At 48.1% G+C, this 24,425-nt stretch overlaps 1 protein-coding gene across 1 annotated transcript in view; it reads right to left on the bottom strand.

The window, feature by feature from the left end:
• Positions 1-6,707: 6,707 nt before the first annotated feature.
• Positions 6,708-24,425, bottom strand: part of LOC135054943 (uncharacterized) — a 63,672-nt gene continuing 45,954 nt past the window's right edge. Inside the window, exon 7 of the mRNA XM_063958435.1 lies at positions 6,708-6,987. Coding sequence (XP_063814505.1) covers positions 6,919-6,987 — 69 coding nt within the window. The 3' untranslated portion in view covers positions 6,708-6,918. The remainder of the gene's footprint in view (positions 6,988-24,425) is intronic.

Genomic DNA, 24,425 nt, shown 5'->3' with positions numbered 1-24,425 from the left:
GGCCCATGACATCGGATGCATTTCCTGCGAAACATGGAGGCCATGGGCAAACGGAGGAGGGGTTTCCGGTTGCCCAGAAACCCCTCTACCATTGGCAAGGGGCAAATTATGACAACAATAGCAATGGTATTTACAGTAATATGATTACTAGAGCTGCCGCTGCATCATGCAGAGCTGCTGCTAATGCCCAGTAGCAGCAGCTTTTTCTACCAAGTTTGCTGTGTGTGTGGTTCTGAATCCTCATTCATTGCACTGTACCAAAGAGTACTGTACCTACCAGAAAGAAGAGACAGGAACCTTACCATGAGGTGGGAGAATGTGTTCTTAGAAAGTGCAGTACTGGTTCCATAATGTTTGTGCCTTTATTTATTATAGTATGTTTCACCTTTTCCTGATCACTTATATAACTTATATAATTTAAATATGTTTGATACAGCCTATACCAAAGATCAGCTATACTTTTTTCCATGTTCTGCAGAGTGGGATATTTGCAGATTGCATTTGGAAACCCCCCTCTAGAAATCCTGCGTTTGACACTGGAGGCTGCGTAGGCAGGGGTCGACCTCTATTTGAGGTTTTTGCAGTGTGATGCATTGCTGGCCTGCGCCACACATTCTGGGCTGCACCACATATTCTGGGCAACCTTGCCCTGTGCTGGGTGGACCACAGCATGCGATTTTAGTGGTCGCAGTTTTTGCTGAAATAGCAGAAATTGCGACCAACTCTGAATAACCCCCTGTGTGTAGCGAAAGCTGTAGTGACGTTTCTCCCATAGTGCCGGTCAAGAACTCAGGAGCCGCTGGGCAGCGGGCACAGCCAGGCAGCTTTATACTTGCACAGTGTCAGTGAGCTCACAGTGCTGTGAGAGTCAGTCCGTTGGTTTGCCGACTTTGCGCTGCATCTGCATGCTGTTATGAAGGATGTGTTGTTAGTTGTTCCATGCCTTGAATGTCCATCATATCTCAAATTAGCAGCAATTGTCTAAGATGTGAGGTCCTGGAAGACAGGTGTTTCAACAGACTCCAAGCGGACATTTCACATATATTTACAAGCCTGGGAGGACATAATATATTACAATAAATGATTCATTAGTGCGGGATGTACCAAAGCAAAAATGCGGTAAAAAAACAGTTTTCTAGGTTTTTACCAGATTTCCAAATTTACTAAGCCCTGGCCGCCAGGGCTCCGATGCAGAGGGTAACACCAGCTTTTGCTGGCGTTACAATATAGAAGCCTATGGGTTTCTTTCCACATTGTACTGTGTGAGGGATCCCTCCCAGCATGGTAGCATCTAGTTTCCATTTGTGGAGAGGACCTTTCCCATAAACCCCTGGGTCCATGTCACAAACTATTTGGAACAGCAACCTGTGGCGAGCGAAGCGAGACACAGAGCCCGAAGCGTGGCAAGCGAAGCGAGCCCGCGAGAGTCATAGGCGTGCGCAGCACATTTTATTAAGAGGTGCACCATTGGAGGGGTGTGTCTAGCACCATCTATTGATGGTCAACGCAATATAAAATATCCACCCTTGTACCAATCCTAATAATACAGATGCATTGTCAGATGTTGTGGTGTGCACCAAACAAACACCCCTGATGGCACTCACTGCAATTACAGTGTTCCTCCTCAGCGTGGTCTGGCTCCCCCTCTCTTTCCCCTGCAAGCTGCAGCAGCTTACTTACAAGTCAGTAACTCACTGACAGTCGCAGACTAGTACTGCTGCTGCTGGAAAAACGAGTGACGTGTCAATGCTGCTGCCAACCGCCTGCCAGTATTGAATTTGTCTACCTAAGAGGAATGCTGGCTGCATGCTGCTCCTCATCAGTGGCTGGCGTTGGCATAGAATAGAAGGAGAGAAATGGGCGTGAGGCGGGTGTGACGGGTGGACGTGTGAGCAACATGACGTAATCACATCACATCACGCTGTTTTTGTACACTGAGATGGAGCCGGGAGTTTGAAAGCCGGTGGCAGTGGCACCCTTGATTAACCCAGGCGTCCGGTCAGTAATGCAGTCCTGACAGGGTGCAACGCAGAGGGGACAGTAATCAGCCTGCTTGGTGATCTGGGTGCCGGACATTAGGGGGTGCCTGTGCGCACCAGGCACCCCCCCTGCGCACACCTATGGCGAGAGTCCAATGGTGCATAGAAAAGAAAAAAAAAACTCAAACGAATGGAGAAAACCTTTAGGTGCTGTAAGGGCGGAAGTTCTCTCCTGCCCTCTCGTTATGTCACTTCCAGGTCCTGATCATGAAGGGAGCATAGACACAACCCTCCCAGCATACACCACGGCCGCTGTGTCCCTCTACACATGGGCTGACGGATTCTCGGGTCCGGTACCTGGAAGTCCAGGAACAGAGGCGCATTGTGAGGGACAGCTCTGATCGCAAGAGCTGTTCTTTGCAACACTAATTCCATATGTTAGTGCCTATGTGATTAGTGTGAGCGCGAGGTGTTGCGGAATGTGTCTTCATTTAGGTAAGATGAGAAAGTATGGGGGGAGGACGTTGCTTTTATGTTGCTTCTTTTGTAACATTATAAAGTCACGCCCCTTCCCACACTCAGCAATGCCCTTTTGTTACCACGCATGCCTTAGGCATTATGGCCCTCATTCCGAGTTGTTTGCTCGCTAGCTGCTTTTAGCAGCTTTGCACACACTAAGCCGCCGCCTACTGGAAGTGAATCTTAGCTTTGCAGAATAGCGAACGAAAGATTTGCAAAATAGCGAATAGAATAGCGATCAGAAATTTCTTTGCAGTTTCAGAGTAGCTCAATACTTACTCTGCCACTGCGATCAGTTAAGTCAGTTTCGTTCCTGGTTTGACGTCACAAACACACCCAGCGTTCGTCCAGCACTCCCCCGTTTCTCCAGCCACTCCCGCGTTTTTCCCAGAAACGGCAGCGTTTTTCCGCACACTCCCATAAAACGGCCAGTTTCCGTCCAGAAACACCCACTTCCTGTCAATCACACTCCGATCACCAGAACGAAGAAATTTCTTCGTTAAGCCGTGAGTAAAATACCAAACTTCTTAGCAAATTTATTTGGTGCAGGTGCGGTGCGAACATTGCGCATGCGCAATTTGCGGAAAATCGCTGCGATGCGAAGAAAAATAACGAGCGAACAACTCGGAATGAGGGCCTATGTCGCTTTTTAGAATAGGGGCACTGACGCTCTTGTTACAGCTCTAGTAATAGGAATAACAAATCACCCTGACCATAATATTTATTAAGGCACTGGATATGAGTCTTATGAAACCAAGTGGTCTGAAACTTGTTGAGAACCACTGCTTCACATGATCAGGGTCTAGCTGACACTATACTGTATGCAACACTATAACAGATATAGCTGCAGGAAATCTGGGCATCCTCAATTCCTCCAGATAACCAGTCTACCTACTGCGCACGTGCAGGTTAGGACAATGCCCAAAGGGCATGCATTTAACATACTGGCGGTCAGGATGCCAGCAGTCAAAATCCCAGCGCCGGAATCCCGACATCACTCAAAATGCAGACGCCAGAATCCTGACAGTCGGCATCCGAATCATAAGTATTCCAGGAAATGTTAGGGTTAGCCTGCGGGGGAGGGGTTAGGTTGTGGGGAGGGAGGGTTAGGCACTAACAAGGGGGGATTAGGATTAGGCTACAGGGGTGAGAGTTAGGGTTAGATCTGAGGGCAGGGAGGGTTAGCTTAAGGCACTAAGGAGGAGGGTTAGGGTTAGGCTGCGGGAGGGGGGGGGTGTTAGGGTTAAACATTGAGCATGAAGGGTTAGGGTTAGAGGGGTAAAGGGAGAGGGTAAGTATACTTACCAACCCCCTGTCAGGATTCTGAGTATTGGGATTCCGCTGTCGGTCTTCTGACCGTCGGTATCCTGACTGTCGGCAATCTGTATGTATTTCGCCCAAAGATTGAGGTCTTGATGGTCCTTTTTACTATCCAGAAAAACATTGCCCCTTATTTATAAATTGCACAATTCTGTGCATTCTATAATGCATGAGAAGAGTACATGTGGCCAGTGGAACCTCTACCTCTTCAGCGTAAACCCTTTCTTTATTCTGAAGGTACTTTCCTAGCGCTTTATATAGTAGCTGTGATTAAATAGCCTCCAGGCCGGAGCTTAACACCTATAAGGTTTATCCCAGCTGGCAGGAGACGTGATGTAAACGATATATTGTGCCGCTGTACACACAACACAATGTATCAATGGCCACAGCATTTGAAATGCTTGCTGTTATTTCCTGGGTCATCTCATTGTGCGCATACGTCCGATGGGGCAACTGAGGAAACGTCCCACTGGAACGAGCGAGCGGGCTTACACATTGTGCGAGCCACGTCAGAATGATATATCGGACAGCACATCACATAATGTGTACCCTGGGTATGTGATGTGTGTGATATATCATTCTTATCCACGTTGGACGATTGGCGTTGCTCTCGCTGCTCCTTACATAGAAGCAGCAGTGATAGCACTGATATGGTAATGCAGCAGGGGGCGTCAAGCTTCCTGCATGCATTACTGATCCGAGCTGCATCCAAGGACGCAGTATCGGATAATTTGTGACATAATCGCCTGGCTGCATGACCCATGGGCCAGGACATCTTCATCCTCTGATGGAGATCCTGACCTCGTCACTCCCCTGCAATGACGGCGATTAGGGGGCTAATTCAGGTTGGATCGCAGTGTGCGATCCAACTGAAATTTTTGCTGAAAAGATGCGGGCACATGCGCAGCGCCCGTCCTGTGCATGCGCCTGCACTTTCTGCGGGGTGGCCGCAGAAAAAGCGATCGCCTCTGCCTGTGTATCAGGCAGAGGCGGTCACTGGGCGGGGTGGCAACGCTCCGTTTCCAAGGAGGAGACGGAGCATTGCGGGGGCAGGGCAATGCGAATGGTGGGCGGTGCGGCACAAACAGGGGCATGCCCGGGGCATGATAGAAGCAGCTGCGTGATGCCACACACAGCCGCCGTGATGGGTAAGATGGCGCCGAGCCATCCTTAGTTTCTGCTGACAAGCAGAAATTGCGAAGCAATCGCAATTTCTGCTTGTTGAAGCGCGGAGGCGCTGGTCAGTATGCTGGGCAGCCTTGCCCAGCGATGGGCGGTCCCCAGCATGCGACCAAAAGGATAGCAAATTCTGCTGATTGGCAGAATTTGCTATCCTTACTGAATTAGCCCCTAGACCCGTAAGAAGGTTAGTGCGGGAGGTGCGAGTGCACCAGGTGGGACGATGGGGGGTTGGAATGTGAACTAGTGATCCAAAGAGCGCTGTGTGCTCTCTTCCGTGTCCCGGCACTTGCACTTCCATGTGGCGGGGAGCAGCCTCTGAATGGTCCAGCCCTCCCTCCTCGCACTTGGGGTGCTGGATGCCAATCACAGTGGAGCACACGGGGGAAGGGGGGTAGTGGCTGCTGCAGCACAGAGTGCATGGCTCCATGCTACGGTGCTGGCTGCAACACACCTCTGTTTGGAGAAATGGAGGTCATCGTCACACCCTCCATGTCCCCAAATGGCATCAGACTGTCAATCACTGAATTACCCCCTCCAATGTGTACCCACAGGCAGGAACATAGCACTGATAAAGCTACCATGCTGGAAATGATAGATTGCATATTGCATCTCCATCTGCAAATTATAAAAGGGGATTAAAATCACCTAGGAGCATCATGACTAAGGGATATATTCAATAACAGTCGGATCTTCTCCAATGGAGAGGATCCGACTGCAACCTATTCAGTAGCGGGCCATTTCCACCTATTTCTTCCTCCCTTTCGACCATTCATTTCTGCCCTCTCATATGGGCGAAAATTAATGGTCAAAAACGGCCCATTTTTTACAGCGCCGCTGTTGAAAAACACATGGATGAGCAGAGATTCTGCTAATCCATGTGTTTTTCGGCTTGTCGGAATTTCCAACAAGGCGGAAAACCGGCACTTCAATTGAATATTGAAGCGTTGGAAAGTTCCTATCATCATCAGCGGAAAGTGCCGGCTTGACGATGAAAACAATGGTAGGACTACTGCAACTGAGGAAGACATCATAACATCAGTATGTTCCCAAGATGGGATCTGGTCAGAATGTTAACAGTCAGAATGTCGACAAAGGCATTAGATCGACAACCAATATGTCGACATTCAAAAATGTAAGCGTGATTAAAATGTTGACATACTCATATTGTCAACATTAAACATGACAACAACAGAATGTCGGCAATACATTTTTCTGTTATTTTTAGGGTAAAGGTTACGGTTACTATAGGTTTAGGATTAGGCTAAAATAAATATATATTAAAAAAAAACCTGTATGTCGGAATTTGTGACTGTCAACATTTTGGTTCTCAACATAATCAGCAGGATGTAACAGAGTCCGAGATCACCAGAGGTGCAGGATGCCGGCTGATCTTGGTCTTTTTTTAAAGCGACAATCATTTACAAGGCATGGTTTTGCCTTGTAAGTGTTTGCCCTTTTATAAAAACATCTGAGATCAGATGCCATCTCACACCTTCGGCCATCTCGGACTCCGTTACATCCCACCTCCTGTCCGTGTCGACATTATGTTCGGCATCTTTCCATACTGCACCACACCCGCCCAAGACAGCTGTGCTAAACCATTCCTCCTGAGGCGCCAATTTCATTGTGCCTGGAACGGCCTGCCCCCTAAATCTGGCTCTGGAATTACCCTGCACATATCCGTTGTACAACACTACAAAACACACATTGGCAGAGAATATAGATTTTAATAGTGACAGCAGAGAAAATGCTACCATATAATTCATTGCATTGCAAGTCTTTCTTATTAATAAGCTGTAACTCCAATAGGATAATTGGCCTGGGTTCCTATACTAGTTCTAGTAATGAAAAAGATTTATGTGATGTCATGGAGAGGATGAAAGTGGCTGATTACTGTATCGTAGAAATCATCTTCTCTCTAAACAGTGAGTATTTCACCCGTAGGGTCAGCGGACAGCAGAGGATCATCTTTCTCTTCAACAAGCTTCTGTAACACAAAGCAGATGTATGTGACGCTACCTTACAGAGGCAATCCTATATTATGCTTACTGTATATCTGCATTGAATGAAAGCCCCACCAAAATAATAAGTGGGAGTGTGGACTGATGATGACGATAATCATTGTGGCTTTCTGTTTTGGCCTTTACTTCTAATTTTGAAAGCCTTCAGGTGTGGCCTATACATTGAAGGAACATTCTGACTGTTCCTGGTTTATAAGGTCTGGCGTTTCTGAACTGCGAACAAGTTAGGCTGTAAAAATTGGGATCTTTCTACCTGCGCATGCGTTGGCTGATACATGTGCTGCAGTGTAGGGGACGCTGGGAGGGATCCGATTGGATCCCTCTCAGTGCACAAAGCAATAAAAAGCCCATAGGCTTCTATCGGGTAACACCATCTACAGATGGGATTACCTACCAGGTCCAAGCTATACATCTGGAGCTTTGTACATACAGTATGCGAAAAAAGTGGCCAAACCTCCAAAAACTGAATTTTCAGAGCTTTGACTGCAAAATGCTGTTTGATAGATCCCGTCAAATGTACAGTAATTTAGTTTTCCTCCAAATAAGAGATTTCTTATAAAAAAGGATATTAACTGTTCATTAGCTAGTACCAGAGGGCTCTTTATACTTATCTGTCTCTACCGAACTTAGAAGGCATTTAACCCATTGTAAAGTCTGCCACTGAGCATACCTCCCAACTGTCCTGATTTTAGAATGTGTACAATACATTTATAGCTCCACTAGTTACCAGCCATGCCGTCAAACGTAGCCGCGGTAAGTCTTGATACACGCACGGCCCCTGCTGTAACAGGTCCTCGCGTAGAGGAAGGGGCCAGGGATCTCCTATGAGTAATTCCTGAAGATCTGGATACCAAGCCCTCCTTGGCCAGTCTGGGACAATGAGGATCGCTTGAACCTTTGCTCTTCTTATGATCTTTAGAACCTTTGGAATGAGAGGAAGTGGAGGGAATACATACACCGACTGAAACATCCATGGTGTCACCAGTGCATCCACTGCTATTGCTTGAGGGTCCCTCGACCTGGAACAATATCTCTGAAGCTTCTTGTTGAGACAAGATGCCATCATGTCTATTTGAGGAATTCCCCAAAGACTTGTCACTTCTGTGAAGACCTCTTAATGGAGGGCCCACTCTCCTGGAGGGAGATCGTGTCTGCTGAGGAAGTCTGCTTCCCAGTTGGCCATTGCCGCTCTGCTTTTCGTTCCGCCCTGGCGGTCTATGTACGCTACTGCTGTTACATTGTCCGACTGGATCAGTACGGGCAGATTGCGAAGAAGACGTTCCGCTTGTAGAAGGCCGTTGTAAATGGCCCTTAACTCCAGAATGTTTATGTGGAGACAAGTTCCTTGGCTTGACCATCTTCCTTGGAAGTTTTCCCCCTGTGTGACTGCTCCCCAGCCTCGGAGACTCGCATCCGTGGTTACTAGGATCCAGTCCTGGATACCGAACCTGCGCCCCTCTAGGAGGTGAGAGCTGTGCAGCCACCACAGGAGTGAGATTCTGGTCTTGGAAGACAGGATTATCCTTCGGTTCATGTGCAGGTGGGATCCGGACCACTTGTCCAACAGGTCCCACTGAAAAACTCTGGCATGGAATCTGCCAAACTGAATGGCTTCTAGGCCGCAACCATCTTCCCCAGCAAACGAGTGCATTGATGGATTGACACTCTTGCTGGTTTCAGAATTTGTTTGACCAGACTCTGAAGTTCCAGATCCTTTTCCACTGGAAGAAAAACTCTCTGTAGTTCTGTGTCCAGAATCATTCCCAAAAAACGACAATCGCGTCGTAGGAAGCAACTGTGATTTTGGCAAGTTTAGGAGCCAACCATGTTGTTGAAGAACTTTCATGAAGAGTGCCATGTTTTGCACCAACTGGTCTCTGGATCTCGCCTTTATCAGGATATCGTCCAAGTACGGGATAATCGTGACTCCTTGTTAGCGAAGGAGAACCATCATTTCCGCCATCACTTTGGTGAAAACCCTCGGAGCCGTGGACAGACCAAACGGCAACGTCTGAAATTGGTAATGACAATCCTGAATTGCAAACCTCAGGTAAGCCTGATGCGGAGGATAAATGGGAACATGTAAGTAGGCATCTTTTATGTCTACCGACACCATAAAATCCCCTTCCTCCAGACTGGAGATCACTGCTCGGAGAGACTCCATCTTGAATTTGAATTTTTTCAGATAGAAATTGAGGGATTTCAGGTTTAGAATTGGTCTGACCGAGCCGTCCGGCTTCGGGACCACGAACAGGCTTGAATAAAAGCCTTCTCCCTGTTGTGACGGGGGAACCATGACAATGACCTGATTGTGACACAACTTTTGTATTGCGTCGCATACTACTTTCCTGTCCGGCAGAGAAGCTGGTAAGGCCGATTTGAAAAATCGGCGAGGGGGAACGTCTTGAAACTGTAGTTTGTACCCTTGGGATACTATCTGTAACACCCATGGGTCTAGGTCCGAACGAAACCAGAACTGATTGAAGAGTTTGAGACGTTCCCCCACCGGTTCGGACTCCCGCAAAAGAGCCCCAGCGTCATGCGGTGGAAGTGGCAGAAGCCGGAGAGGACTTCTGCTCCTGGGAACCCAACAAGGCTGGTGATCTTTTACCTTTTCCCCTTCCTCTAGTAGCAAGGAAGGAAGAACCTCGTCCCCTTCTGTATTTATTGGGCCGAAAGGACTGCATCTGATAGTGGTGTGTTTTCTTTTGTTGTGGAGGAACATAAGGCAAAAAGGATGACTTACCCACGGTAGCCGTAGATACCAAATCATCGAGGCCATCACCAAACAAGGCACCACCTTTATATGGTAGAGATTACATAATTTTCTTGGAGTCAGCATTCACATTCCATTGGTGAATCCACAATGCTCGCCTAGCTGAGACTGCCATGGCATTGGCCTTTGATCCCAAAAGGCCAATATCTCTTGCAGCTTCCTTCAGGTACGCTGCAGCGTCCTTGATATAACCCCGCGTCAAGAAGATGCTATCCCTATCAAGGGTATCTAATTCAGATGACAAGTTATCTGCCCACTTTTCGATAGCACTACTCACCCACGCAGATGCAATGACCGGTCTGAGTAGCGTACCCGTGGTTGCATAAATGGATTTTAACGTAGTTTCTTGCTTACGATCCGCAGGGTCCTTAAGGGCTGCCATGCCAGGTGACGGGAGAGCCATCCTCTTAGACAAACGTGAAAGGGCCTTGACTACAATGGGGGGTGACTCCCACTTTTCCCTATCCTTAGAGGGAAACGGATAAGCCACCGAAATCCTTTTGGGAATCTGAAACTTCCTGTCAGGGCTTTCCCAGACTTTATCAAATAGAGTGTTCAATTCATGAGAGGGAGGAAACGTTATCTCAGGTTTCTTTTCCTTACAGATACAGACCCTTTTATCAGGAACAGTATTATTATTTATTATTTATTAACAGTTTCTTATATAGCGCAGCAAATTCCGTTGCGCTTTACAATTTGAAATAACAATAACAAACTGGGTGATAACAGTCATAGAGGTAGGAAGGCCCTGCTCGCAAGCTTACAATCTATAGGGAAATAGGCATATGTACACATGGAAAGGTGCTATCTATTGCATAGAATGAAAAGACATGTGAGGATATGTGTGGACTGTACAGAGTGGATGTAATTTGATAGGAAGGTTTATGAAAGTTATGTGGGCGGTTCTGGAATGTGATAAGCTTGCCTAAAGAGGTGAGTTTTGAGGGAACGCTTGAAGGTTTGGAGACTAGAGGAGAGTCTTATTGTGCGTGGTAGGGCATTCCACAGAGTGGGTGCAGCCCGATGAAAGTCCTGCAGTCGTGAGTGGGAGCGAGTAATGAGTGTGGATGAGAGACGCAGGTCTTGTGAAGAGCGAAGAGGTCGGGTTGGGAGATATTTTGTGATAAGCGAAGTGATGTACGTTGGTGTAGTTTGGTTAATGGCCTTGTGTGTGAGTAAAAGTATTTTATATTGAATGCGGTAGAGTACAGGTAACCAATGGAGGGACTGACAGAGTGGATCTGCAGACGATGAACGTCTAGCGAGGAAGATAAGCCTCGCCGCTGCATTCAGAATGGATTGTAGTGGTGAGAGTCTCCTTTTGGGAAGACCAGTTAGGAGACTATTGCAATAATCAATGCGGGAGATAATGAGAGCGTGGATTAGAGTTTTTGCAGTGTCTTGTGTAAGGTATGGTCGTATTTTGGATATGTTTTTTAGATGCATGTAACATGATCTTGAGACAGATTGAATGTGGGGAACAAAGGACAGATCAGAGTCAAGGATGACACCTAGGCAGCGAGCTTTTGGGGTAGGGTAGATAGTCGAGTTTTCAACAGTGATAGAGATATCAGGTTGGTACCTACTATTGGCCGGTGGAAATATAATTAACTCTGTCTTTGAAATATTAAGTTTGAGGTAGCGAGATGTCATCCAGGATGAGATGGCAGAAAGGCATTCAGTGACACGGTCCAGTACAGATAGGGACAAGTCAGGGGAGGATAGGTAGATTTGAGTATCATCTGCGTACAGATGATACTGAAAACCAAAAGAGCTGATTAGTTTACCAAGAGATGAGGTATAGATAGAGAAAAGCAGAGGACCCAAGACTGAGCCTTGCGGTACTCCAACTGAAAGAGGTAGCGAAGAGGAGGTAGATTCAGAGAAGCGAACACTGAAGGAGCGATTAGATAGGTACGATAGGAACCAAGAAAGGGCTGTGTCTTTAAGACCTAGGGATTGTAGTGTCTGTATGAGAAGAGAGTGGTCTACAGTGTCAAATGCAGCAGATAGGTCTAGAAGAATAAGTAGTGAGTAGTGGCCTTTAGACTTCGTAGTGACCAAATCATTAACCACTTTAGTCAGTGCCGTCTTTGTGGAATGTTGGGAACGGAAGCCTGACTGAAGTGGGTCCAACAAAGTGTATGAGTTAAGAAAGTGTGTGAGTCGAGTGTAGGCAAGTCTCTCAAGTAGCTTAGAGAGACAAGGGAGCTGAGAGATAGGGCGGTAGTTTGAGAGAGCATTAGGGTCAGAATTTTGTTTTTTTTAAAATAGGAGTAATCACTGCATGCTTGAAGAGTGAAGGAAAAATACCAGTAGAGAGAGAGAGATTACAGATGTTAGTTAAGGTAGGGATGAGCACCAGAGACAGAGCTTTACTTATTTGTGAGGGTAAAGGATCAAGAGGAGAGGTAGTAGAGAAGCAGGATGAGAAGAGTGATGATACTTCATCTTCATTTGTGGGATCAAATGAAGAAAGAGTGCCAGAGGGTTCAGGTAAAGAACGGAGCAGGTCACTGGCTGCCGAAGAGCATACCATTTCATCTCAGATCTTAGCAATCTTCTCCTTGAAGTAGGAAGCAAGATCCTGTGCCTTGATAGTGGCTGGTGGGGTAGGTGCGGGAGGATTCAGAAGTGATTTAAATGTATTAAAGAGTCGTTTGGGGTTAGAGGCTTGAGCAGAGATAAGAGTTTGGAAAATAAGAATTTACTCACCGGTAATTCTATTTCTCGTAGTCCGTAGTGGATGCTGGGAACTCCGTAAGGACCATGGGGAATAGCGGGCTCCGAAGGAGGCTGGGCACTCTAGAAAGATTTATGACTACCTGGTGTGCACTGGCTCCTCCCACTATGACCCTCCTCCAAGCCTCAGTTAGGACACTGTGCCCGGACGAGCTGACATAATAAGGAAGGATTTAGAATCCCGGGTAAGACTCTTACCAGCCACACCAATCACACCGTACAACTCGTGATACTATATCCAGTTTGACAGTATGAAAACAACTGAGCCTCTCAACAGATGGCTCAACAATAACCCTTTAGTTAACAATAACTATTTACAAGTATTGCAGACAATCCGCACTTGGGATGGGCGCCCAGCATCCACTACGGACTACGAGAAATAGAATTACCGGTGAGTAAATTCTTATTTTCTCTGACGTCCTAGTGGATGCTGGGAACTCCGTAAGGACCATGGGGATTATACCAAAGCTCCCAAATGGGCGGGAGAGTGCGGATGACTCTGCAGCACCGAATGAGAGAACTCCAGGTCCTCCTCAGCCAGGGTATCAAATTTGTAGAATTTTGCAAACGTGCTTGCCCCTGACCAAGTAGCTGCTCGGCAAAGTTGTAAAGCCGAGACCCCTCGGGCAGCCGCCCAAGATGAGCCCACCTTCCTTGTGGAATGGGCATTTACAGATTTTGGCTGTGGCAGGCCTGCCACAGAATGTGCAAGCTGAATTGTACTACAAATCCAGCGAGCAATAGACTGCTTAGAAGCAGGGGCACCCAGCTTGTTGGGTGCATACAGGATAAACAGCGAGTCAGATTTTCTGACTCCAGCCGTCCTGGAAACATATATTTTCAGGGCCCTGACAACGTCTAGCAACTTGGAGTCCTCCAAATCCCTAGTAGCCGCAGGCACCACAATAGGCTGGTTCAGGTGAAACGCTGACACCACCTTAGGGAGAAATTGGGGACGAGTCCTCAATTCTGCCCTATCCATATGGAAAATCAGATAAGGGCTTTTACATGATAAAGCCGCCAATTCTGACACTCGCCTGGCTGAAGCCAAGGCCAATAACATGACCACTTTCCACGTGAGATATTTCAGATCCACGGTTTTTAGTGGCTCAAACCAATGTGATTTTAAGAAACTCAACACCACGTTGAGATCCCAAGGTGCCACAGGAGGCACAAACGGGGGCTGAATATGCAGCACTCCTTTCACAAATGTCTGAACTTCAGGTACTGAAGCTAGTTCTTTTTGAAAGAAAATCGACAGAGCCGAGATCTGTACTTTAATGGAGCCTAGTTTTAGGCCCATATTCACTCCTGCTTGCAGGAAATGCAGAAATCGACCTAGTTGAAACTCCTCTGTTGGGGCCTTTTTGGCCTCGCACCATGCAACATATTTCCGCCATATGCGGTGATAATGCTTTGCCGTAACATCTTTCCTGGCCTTAATAAGCGTAGGAATGACTTCTTCCGGAATACTCTTTTCCTTTAGGATTCGGTGTTCAACCGCCATGCCGTCAAATGCAGCCGCGGTAAGTCTTGGAACAGACAGGGCCCCTGCTGTAGCAGGTCCTGTCTGAGCGGTAGAGGCCACGGGTCCTCTGAGAGCATCTCTTGAAGTTCCGGGTACCACGCTCGTCTTGGCCAATCCGGAACCACGAGAATTGTGTTTACTCCTCGCTTTCTTATTATTCTCAATACCTTTGGTATGAGAGGCAGAGGAGGGAACACATAAACCGACTGGAACACATAAACCGACTGGTACACCCACGGTGTCACTAGAGCGTCCACAGCTATCGCCTGAGGGTCCCTTGACCTGGCGCAATATCTATTAAACTTTTTGTTGAGGCGGGACGCCATCATGTCCACCTGTGGTTTTTCCCAACGGTTTACCAGCATCTGGAAGACTTCTGGATGAAGTATACACACTGAGGAAGCCGCCGAGGACACATGAAGGCGGAGAAACGCGTATGTGAACGAGTGAGTTTATAGCCAGCCGGCTAATTTAACCTTTCCAGGAAGCGCTTGCTGCCTCTATTATATTATTCTACTCGGTACCCGGATACCCGGACCCCAGTGCTAAGGGGGAATAAGGAGTACGCTCCCTCATCTGAGTTCATTTACATCACAATTAGAGGCAGATGTGGCACCTGGGGCTAAAGGGAGGATCTCATCATCAGCTCGATATAACCGCATGGAGAATGCCGTTGTGCTGATACATGGACACTCTGACACCTGAACTCCCCTACATTATATGCAGAGACTGCTGAGATACTCCGTTGCCTAAAGGAAGGATATAATATATAAGATCTGTCCAACAAATAATGTGCTGACACCTGGGATTTTTGGGACAGCTCATAGTGAGTAATTAAGGTAACAACTTACCATTCTTTCCCCTTCACACAATTAAACGGACAGTCTACGAGATATCATATATTGCAGGGACGCCTGCGAGGTTATAGGATTTACAAAGGCAGTTTTTCTTAATTAGTGGAGTTCCCTTATGTGCATAAAGATTTAAATATATGTTTTTAGGAGGATAAATTCTCTATGTGTAATAGATGTGTATTTTGGATACACTAAATGTTTTATATTTTGATTTGTATATTACAAGAAACCCGGCCGGTAATTGTATAATTATATACATTTTTTATATAATTTTATATTTTATTGTGATAAAGAATAAAAAGCTATAATTAAATGCTAAGCGCAGTTCCAAGCTGTTTTTTTCTTTCTTGTTATATTCAATTGGTGGCATAGGAACCAGGCCCCAGGAACGTGCGGCTAGCGTTTGATTCACACATCAGCGCCCAATTTTGTTTTGTTTTTTTTCTTTTGTTTTTTTTTCTTTTCTGGATGAAGTCCCCACTCTCCCGGGTGGAGGTCGTGTCTGCTGAGGAAGTCTGCTTCCCAGTTGTCCACTCCCGGAATGAACACTGCTGACAGTGCTAGTACATGATTCTCCGCCCATCGGAGAATTCTTGTGGCTTCTGCCATCGCCATCCTGCTTCTTGTGCCGCCCTGTCGATTTACATGGGCGACTGCCGTGATGTTGTCTGACTGGATCAGCACCGGCTGGTGTAGGAGCAGGGATTTTGCTTGACTTAGGGCATTGTAGATGGCCCTTAGTTCCAGAATATTTATGTGAAGGGAAGTCTCCTGACTCGACCATAGTCCTTGGAAGTTTCTTCCCTGTGTGACTGCCCCCCAGCCTCGAAGGCTGGCATCCGTGGTCACCAGGACCCAGTCCTGTATGCCGAACCTGCGGCCCTCTAGAAGATGGGCACTCTGCAGCCACCACAGTAGAGACACCCTGGTTCTTGGAGACAGGGTTATTAAGCGATGCATCTGAAGATGCGATCCGGACCACTGGTCCAACAGGTCCCACTGAAAGATTCTGGCATGGAACCTGCCAAAGGGAATTGCTTCGTAAGAAGCCACCATCTTTCCCAGGACCCGCGTGCAGCGATGCACTGATACCTGTTTTGGTTTCAGGAGGTCTCTGACTAGAGATGACAACTCCCTGGCTTTCTCCTCCGGGAGAAACACTTTTTTCTGGACTGTATCCAGAATCATACCCAGGAACAGTAGCCGTGTCGTCGGAACCAGCTGTGACTTCGGGATATTCGGAATCCAGCCGTGCTGGTGCAGCACCTCCTGAGATAGTGCTACTCCCACCAACAACTGTTCCTTGGACCTCGCTTTTATTAGGAGATCGTCCAAGTACGGGATAATTAAAACTCCCTTTTTTCGAAGGAGTATCATCATTTCCGCCATAACCTTGGTAAATACCCTCGGTGCCGTGGACAGTCCAAACGGCAGCGTCTGGAATTGGTAATGGCAATCCTGTACCACAAATCTGAGGTACTCCTGGTGAGGATGGTAAATGGGGACATGCAAGTAAGCATCCTTGATGTCCAGGGATACCATGTAATCCCCCTCGTCCAGGCTCGCAATAACCGCCCTGAGCGATTCCATCTTGAACTTGAATTTTTTTATGTATGTGTTCAAGGATTTCAAATTTAAAATGGGTCTCACCGAACCGTCCGGTTTCGGTACCACAAATAGTGTGGAATAGTAACCCCGGCCTTGTTGAAGTAGGGGTACCTTGATTATCACCTGCTGGGAATACAGCTTGTGAATTGCCGCTAGCACCGCCTCCCTGTCTGAGGGAGCAATCGGCAAGGCAGATTTTAGGAACCGGTGGGGTGGAGACGCCTCGAATTCCAGTTTGTACCCCTGAGATACTATTTGAAGGATCCAGGGATCCACCTGTGAGCGAGCCCACTGATCGCTGAAATTCTTGAGGCGGCCCCCCACCGTACCTGGCTCCGCCTGTGGAACCCCACTGTCATGCGGCGGACTTGGCAGAAGAAGCGGGGGAGGACTTTTGCTCCTGGGAACCTGCTGTTTGTTGCAGCCTTTTTCCCCTACCTCTGCCTCTGGATAGAAAAGACCCGCCTTTTCCACGCCTGTTTTTCTGGGTCCGAAAGGACTGAACCTGATAAAACGGCGCCTTCTTAGGCTGTGAGGGGACATGGGGTAAAAATGCTGACTTCCCAGACGTTGCTGTGGAAACTAGGTCCGAGAGACCATCCCCAAATAATTCCTCACCCTTATATGGCAACACTTCCATGTGCATCTCCTATCCACTGGCGAGTCCATAAGCCTCTCCTAGCAGAAATGGACAATGCACTTACTTTAGATGCCAGTCGGCAGATTTCCCTCTGTGCATCTCTCATATATAAGACTGAGTCTTTTATATGGTCTATGGTTAACAGGATCGTGTCTCTGTCTAATGTGTCAATATTTTCTGACAGTTTATCTGACCACGCAGCGGCAGCACTGCACATCCAAGCTGACGCAATAGCTGGCCTAAGTATAATGTCTGAGTGTGTATATACAGACTTCAGGATCGCCTCCTGCTTTCTATCAGCAGGTTCCTTGAGGGCGGCCGTATCCGGAGACGGTAGTGCCACCTTTTTAGACAAACGTGTGAGCGCTTTATCCACCCTAGGAGGTGTTTCCCAACGTGACCTATCCTCTGGCGGGAAAGGGAACGCCATTAGTACCTTCTTAGGAATTACCAATTTTTTTTCAGGGAAAGCCCACGCTTCTTCACACACTTCATTTAATTCATCTGATGGGGGAAAAACTACGGGTAGTTTTTTCTTCCCAAACATAATACCCTTTTTAGTGGTACCTGTATTTATATCAGAAATGTGTAACACCTCTTTCATTGCCTCAATCATGCAGTGAATGGCCTTAGTGGGCATCAGGTTAGACTCATCGTCGTCGACACTGGTGTCAGTATCAGTGTCGACATCTGGGTCTGCGGTCTGAGGTAGCGGGCGTTTTAGAGCCCCTGATGACCTGTGCGACGCCTGGACAGGCACGAGCTGAGAAGTCGGCTGTCCCACATTTGGCATGTCGTCAAATTTCTTATGTAAGGAGTCTATACGTGCACTCATTTCTTTCCATAAGCTCAACCACTCAGGTGTCTGCCCCGCAGGGGGTGACATCCCTTCTAAAGGCATCTGCTCCGTCTCCACATCATTATCCTCATCAAACATGTCGACACAGCCGTACCGACACACCGCACACACACAAGGAATGCTCCAACTGAGGACAGGACCCACAAAAGCCCTTTGGGGGGACAGAGTGAGAGTATGCCAGCACACACCAGAGCGCTATATAATGCAGGGACTAACTGAGTTATGTCCCCTATAGCTGCTTTTTCTATATAATTTATACTGCGCCTAAATTTAGTGCCCCCCCTCTCTTTTTTTTACCCTTTTCTGTAGTGTAGACTGCAGGGGACAGCCAGGGAGCTTCCTTCCAGCGGATCTGTGGAGAAATGGCGCCAGTGTGCTGTGGGAGATAGCTCCGCCCCTTTTCCGCGGACTATTCTCCCGCTTTTTCCTATATTCTGGCAGGGGTATTTTCCACATATATAGCCTCTGGGGCTATATATTGTGGTATTTTTGCCAGCCAAGGTGTTATTATTGCTTCTCAGGGCGCCCCCCCCCAGCGCCCTGCACCCTCAGTGACCGGAGTGTGAAGTGTGTGTGAGGAGCAATGGCGCACAGCTGCAGTGCTGTGCGCTACCTTGGTGAAGACTGATGTCTTCTGCCGCTGATTTTCCGGACCTCTTCTTGCTTCTGGCTCTGTAAGGGGGACGGCGGCGCGGCTCCGGGACCGAACACCAAGGACTGGGCCTGCGGTCGATCCCTCTGGAGCTAATGGTGTCCAGTAGCCTAAGAAGCCCAATCCGGCTGCAAGCAGGCGAGTTCGCTTCTTCTCCCCTTAGTCCCTCGCTGCAGTGAGCCTGTTGCCAGCAGGTCTCACTGAAAATAAAAAACCTAAATCTATACTTTCTTTCTAAGGGCTCAGGAGAGCCCCTAGTGTGCATCCAACCTCGGCCGGGCACAAAATCTAACTGAGGCTTGGAGGAGGGTCATAGTGGGAGGAGCCAGTGCACACCAGGTAGTCATAAATCTTTCTAGAGTGCCCAGCCTCCTTCGGAGCCCGCTATTCCCCATGGTCCTTACGGAGTTCCCAGCATCCACTAGGACGTCAGAGAAATATGTTTGTTTGGCAGTGTCCAGGGCATTTTTATAAGAATGGTAGACTGTCTTATATGTGAGGTAGGGTCCTCAGTGATATGTAGTACATCTTTAACCGCCACAATCATGTATTGAATGCTCTTTGCCAATTTTGTATCTAATCTGGAATCACTATAGTCGACACTGGAATCAGTGTCCGTGTCGGTACCAGTATCTGCCAACTGGGCAAAAGCACGTTTTTGTGACCCCGCAGGGTCCTGTACTTGTAATAACACATCCTCCACAGATTTCTTCCATGCCTGGGTCTGAGACTCAGACTTATCTAATCTCTTACTAATAAGAGCCACATTAGCATTCAAAGCATTCAAAACATTTACCCAATCAGGCGTCGTCGGTGCCGACAGGGTCACCCCCACAGCCGTTTGTGTCCCTAACGCAGCCTCCTCCTGGGGAGAATACTCAGTCTCAGACATGTCGACACACGTGTACCAAACACCCACAGACACACCGGGCATATAGGGGACAGACCCACAGTAAAGTCTGTCAGAGAGACAGAGGGGATTTGCCAGCTCACAACCCAGCGCCAGATTAAGGGGTCTGAAAACACTAACAAATGTCCCAGACCTGTAGCGCTTTAAATATTAACTGTATTACACCAAACTATACTGCCCAAAGTGCACCCTGAGACTTGTCAGTGGTGTGAGGAAGGACCAGCGTCTCTGCTCCTGGAGAGGAAATGGCACCGAGCTGAGCTATGAGGAAGAAGCTCCGCCCCCTTAATGGCGCGCTTCTGTCCCGCTTATTTTAATAAATAATTATACTGGCGGGGGTTAGGACAGTTCCTTGGCACTAATGTCCCCTCTTGCCAGTGGAAATTAGGATTTTATTGCTGCCCAGGGCGCCCCCCCCCCCCCGTCACTGAAGAATTCTTATTTTCTTCCTCTACTCACCTGTCTTCTAACTTCAGGCTCTGTAAGGGGGGTGACGGCAGGCTGTGGGAGTGAGCATCAAGGCGTACCCAGCGATCAGTACCCTCTGGAGCTAATGATGTCCAGTCAGCCAGAAGCAGAGCCATTAAACTCACTAGAAGTTGGTCATACTTCTCTCCCCTAAGTCCCACGAAGCAGGGTGACTGTTGCCAGCAGCAGGGCCGGTTCAGAGTATTGTTGCGCCCCGGGTGGCAATAGGGGGAGTGACTTCATACAGGGGGCGTGGTCAGTTACGCCCCCTGTACAGTAGTAGAGCCGCTGTAATGATGTGCGGTGCGCGATGACGTCATCGTGCTCCGCACAGCAAAGGTCCTCTCCACCAAGGAAAACTAGACGCTACGTGTCTAGTTCCCTTCGTGGAGAGGACCTTTGCTGTGTGGTGCGCGATGACGTCAACGCGCACCGCACATCAGTTAAGGTCCTCTCCGGGAAGGGAAACTAGACGCGTAGCGTCTAGTTTCCCTTCACAGCGGGCAGTGGGACAGCAGGCAGCGGCAGCGGGGGGCGCAGCAGCGGATCTTGCCATGGTGCAGTGCCCTCCGGAAGGCGCCGGCGCCCTCCGGAAGGCGGCGCCCCGGGCAAAAGTCCTGCTTGCCCGTGGCAAGATCCGCTACTGGCCAGCAGCCTCCCTGAAAATAAAAAACCTAACATAAGTCTATTTCAGAGAAACTCAGTAGAGCTCCTCTGTAGTGCATCCAGTCTCACTGGGCACAATTCTAAAACTGGAGCCTGGAAGAGGGGCATAGAGGGAGGAGCCAGTTCACACCCTTTCAAAGTCTTAAAGTGCCCATGTCTCCTGCGGATCCCGTCTATACCCCATGGTTCTAATGGTGACCCCAACATCCTCTAGGACGTATGAGAAACACATGAATTCCCCCTATAGAGGTGAGGTGCAGTGTTAGCCTTTTATTATATAGGATGTGCAAGTGAGATTGCCACACAGATTTTAAAAAATGAAAAAGAGGAAGCACATTTGTGTCCCTTACTACTGGATTTAACAAGCAGTGGTAACATCTGAATGTGAATAATATACTGCACCTATTTAATTTTTGGGCTTGCTTGAGTATCAGTTATTTTCTGTACATTATGGGGCAGATGTACAGTCCTAAGCTTTGGTTAGTATGTTATTTTTCTCCAATTTATAACTCTCCAAGGCTTAGTAAATCTCCCAATATGTCTCATAAGCTAGATGTCACTAAAATGTTCTAGGGATGACACCTAAAATTGCAAGACAAAGCCAAACAAAAAAACTAAGAAAAAAATGATAGTAAAAACAAGGTTTTAAACCTACCGGTAGATCTTTTTCTCCTAGTCCGTACAGGATGCTGGGGACTCCGTAAGGACCATGGGGTAAAGACGGGCTCCGCAGGGAACATGGGTACTATAAAGAACTTTTAGTATGGGTGTGCACTGGCTCCTCCCTCTATGCCTCTCCTCCAGACCTCAGTTAGAGAAACTGTGCCCAGAGGAGATGGACAATATGAGGAAAGGATTTTGTTAATCTAAGGGCAAGATTCATGCCAACCACACCGTATAACCTGGAATATATGCAACTAGTTAACCGTATGAACAAAAACAGCATCAGTCAAAGACCGATCTCAACTGTAACATAACCCTTATGTAAGCAACAACTATATACAAGTCTTGCAGATTTAGTCCGCACTGGGACGGGCGCCCAGCATCCTCTACGGACTAGGAGAAAAAGATTTACCGGTAGGTTGAGGAAGTCTGCTTCCCAGTTGTCTACTCCCGGTATGAAGACCGCTGACAGAGCGCTTACGTGATTTTCCGCCCAGCGAAGGATCCTGGTGGCTTCCGCCATTGCCACTCTGCTCCTTGTCCCGCCTTGGCGGTTTACATGAGCCACGGCTGTGACGTTGTCTGAATCAGCAGCACCGGTAGGTCGCGAAGAAGATTCTCCGCTTGTCGTAGGCCGTTGTATATGGCCCTCAATTCCAGCACGTTGATGTGTAGACAAGCCTCCTGGCTTGACCATAGTCCCTGAAAATGTCTTCCTTGTATGACTGCTCCTCATCCCCGGAGGCTCGCGTCCATGGTTAACAGAACCCAGTCCTGAATGCCGAACCTGCGACCCTGAGCACTCTGCAGCCACCACAGGAGAGACACCCTGGCCCTGGGGAACAGGCTTATCTTCTGATGTATTTGTAGATGGGACCCTGACCACTTGTCCAGAAGGTCCCACTGAAATGTCCTCGCATGGAACCTGCCTAAGGGGATGGCCTCGTAGGCTGCCACCATTTTCCCCAGAACTCGAGTGCATTGATGAACAGACACTCTTTTTGGTTGAAGCAGGTCTCTGACCATGTTCTGGAGGTCCTGGGCTTTTTCCATTGGGAGAAAAACCCTCTTCTGTTCCGTGTCCAGAATCATGCCTAGGAATGATAGTCGAGTCGTTGGAACCAATTGTGACTTTGGCAGATTGAGAATCCAACCGTGCTGTTGTAGCACTCTCAGGGAGAGCGACACGCTCTTCAGCAATTGATCTCTTGATCTCGCTTTCATCAGGAGATCGTCCAAGTACGGGATAATTGTGACACCCTGCCTGCGCAGGATCACCATCATCTCCGCCATCACCTTGGTGAAAATCCTCGGGGCAGTGGAAAGCCCAAACGGCAACGTCTGAAACTGGTAATGACAGTCCTGTACAGCGAATCTCAGATACTCCTGGTGAGGAGGATATATGGGGACATGAAGGTAGGCATCTTTCACGTCCAGTGATACCATAAAATCCCCCCCCTCCAGACTGGATATCACAGCCTGGAGCGATTCCATCTTGAATTTGAACTTTTTCAAGTACAGGTTTAGGGATTTTAGATTTAAAATGGGTCTGACCGAACCATCCGGCTTAGGGACCACGAACAGAGTTGAATAGTACCCTTTTTCCTGTTGGACCAGGGGAACCTTGACAATCACTTGCTGTTGACACAGCTTTTGAATTGCAGCCAATACTACTTCCCTCTCCGGGGGAGAAGCTGGCAAGGCCGTCTTGAAAAATCGGCAAGGGGGCACCTCTTCGAATTCCAGTTTGTAGCCTTGGGATACAATTTCCATCGCCCAAGGATCCACGTCTGAAAGAACCCAGACCTGGCTGAAGAGTCGAAGACGTGCCCCCAATGGTGCGGACTCCCTCAGTGAAGCCCCAGTGTCATGCGGTGGATTTAGCAGAAGCCGGGGAGGACTTCTGCTCCTGGGAACTAGCCGAAGCAGGCATTCTCTTTCCTCTACCCTTACCTCTCGCGAGGAAGGAGGAGCCCCGACCTCTTCTGGACTTATGCGCCCGAAAGGACTGCATCTGATATTGTGGAGTTTTCTTTTGCTGTGGGGGAACAAAAGGCAAAAAAGTAGATTTACCCGTGGTAGCTGTGGAAACCAGGTCCGCGAGACCATCCCCAAATAAAACTTCACCCTTGTAAGGTAAAACCTCCATATGCTTCTTTGAGTCGGCATCACCTGTCCATTGGCGGGTCCACAGGGCTCGTCTAGTAGAAATCGCCATGGCGTTGGCTCTCGAACCTAGCAGCCCAACGTCTCTCTGAGCGTCTCTCATATATAAGACTGCGTTTTTAATGTGACCTAAGGTCAATAAAATGGTATCACTGTCTAGGGTATCAATGTCAGATGACAAGGTATCTGTCCAAGCCGCAACTGCGCTACATACCCATGCCGATGCAATCGGCGGTCTGAGTAAAGCACCCGTATGCATATAAATAGATTTTAAGGAAGTCTCCTGTCTGCGATCAGCAGGATCCTTGAGGGCTGCCGTGTCAGGAGATGGCAGCGCCACCTTCTTGGACAGACGCGTTAAAGCCCACCCTGGGCGAAGATTCCCACTGTACCCTGTCCTGTTCACGGAAAGGGTACGCCATAAGAATCCTCTTGGGAATCTGCAGTTTTTTGTCTGGAGTTTCCCAAGCTTTTTCAAATAACTCGTTCAGCTCATGAGATGGGGGAAAGGTAACCTCAGGTCTCTTTTCCTTATACATGCGCACCCTCGTGTCAGAGACAGAGGGGTCATCAGTGATATGCCAAACATCTTTTATTGCAATAATCATATAATGAATACTTATGGCCACCCTTGGGTGTAACCTCGCATCATCGTAGTCGACACTGGAGTTAGAATCCGTGTCGGTATCAGTGTCTGCTATTTGGGATAGGGGATGTTTTTGAGACCCAGAAGGGCCCGGTGACCCAGTCGAAGCTGTGGATTGACTCCCTGCTTTTTCCCTGGACTCTGTTTTGTCCAATCTCTTATGTAATAAGGTCACATTTGCATTTAAAACATTCCACATTCCAATCATGAGTTGGCGTTGCCGACG

The sequence above is a fragment of the Pseudophryne corroboree genome, chromosome 3 (genome assembly GCF_028390025.1).
Source record: "Pseudophryne corroboree isolate aPseCor3 chromosome 3, aPseCor3.hap2, whole genome shotgun sequence".
Taxonomy (NCBI): Eukaryota; Metazoa; Chordata; class Amphibia; order Anura; family Myobatrachidae; genus Pseudophryne; species Pseudophryne corroboree.
This window is presented reverse-complemented; position numbering and strand designations above follow the sequence as displayed.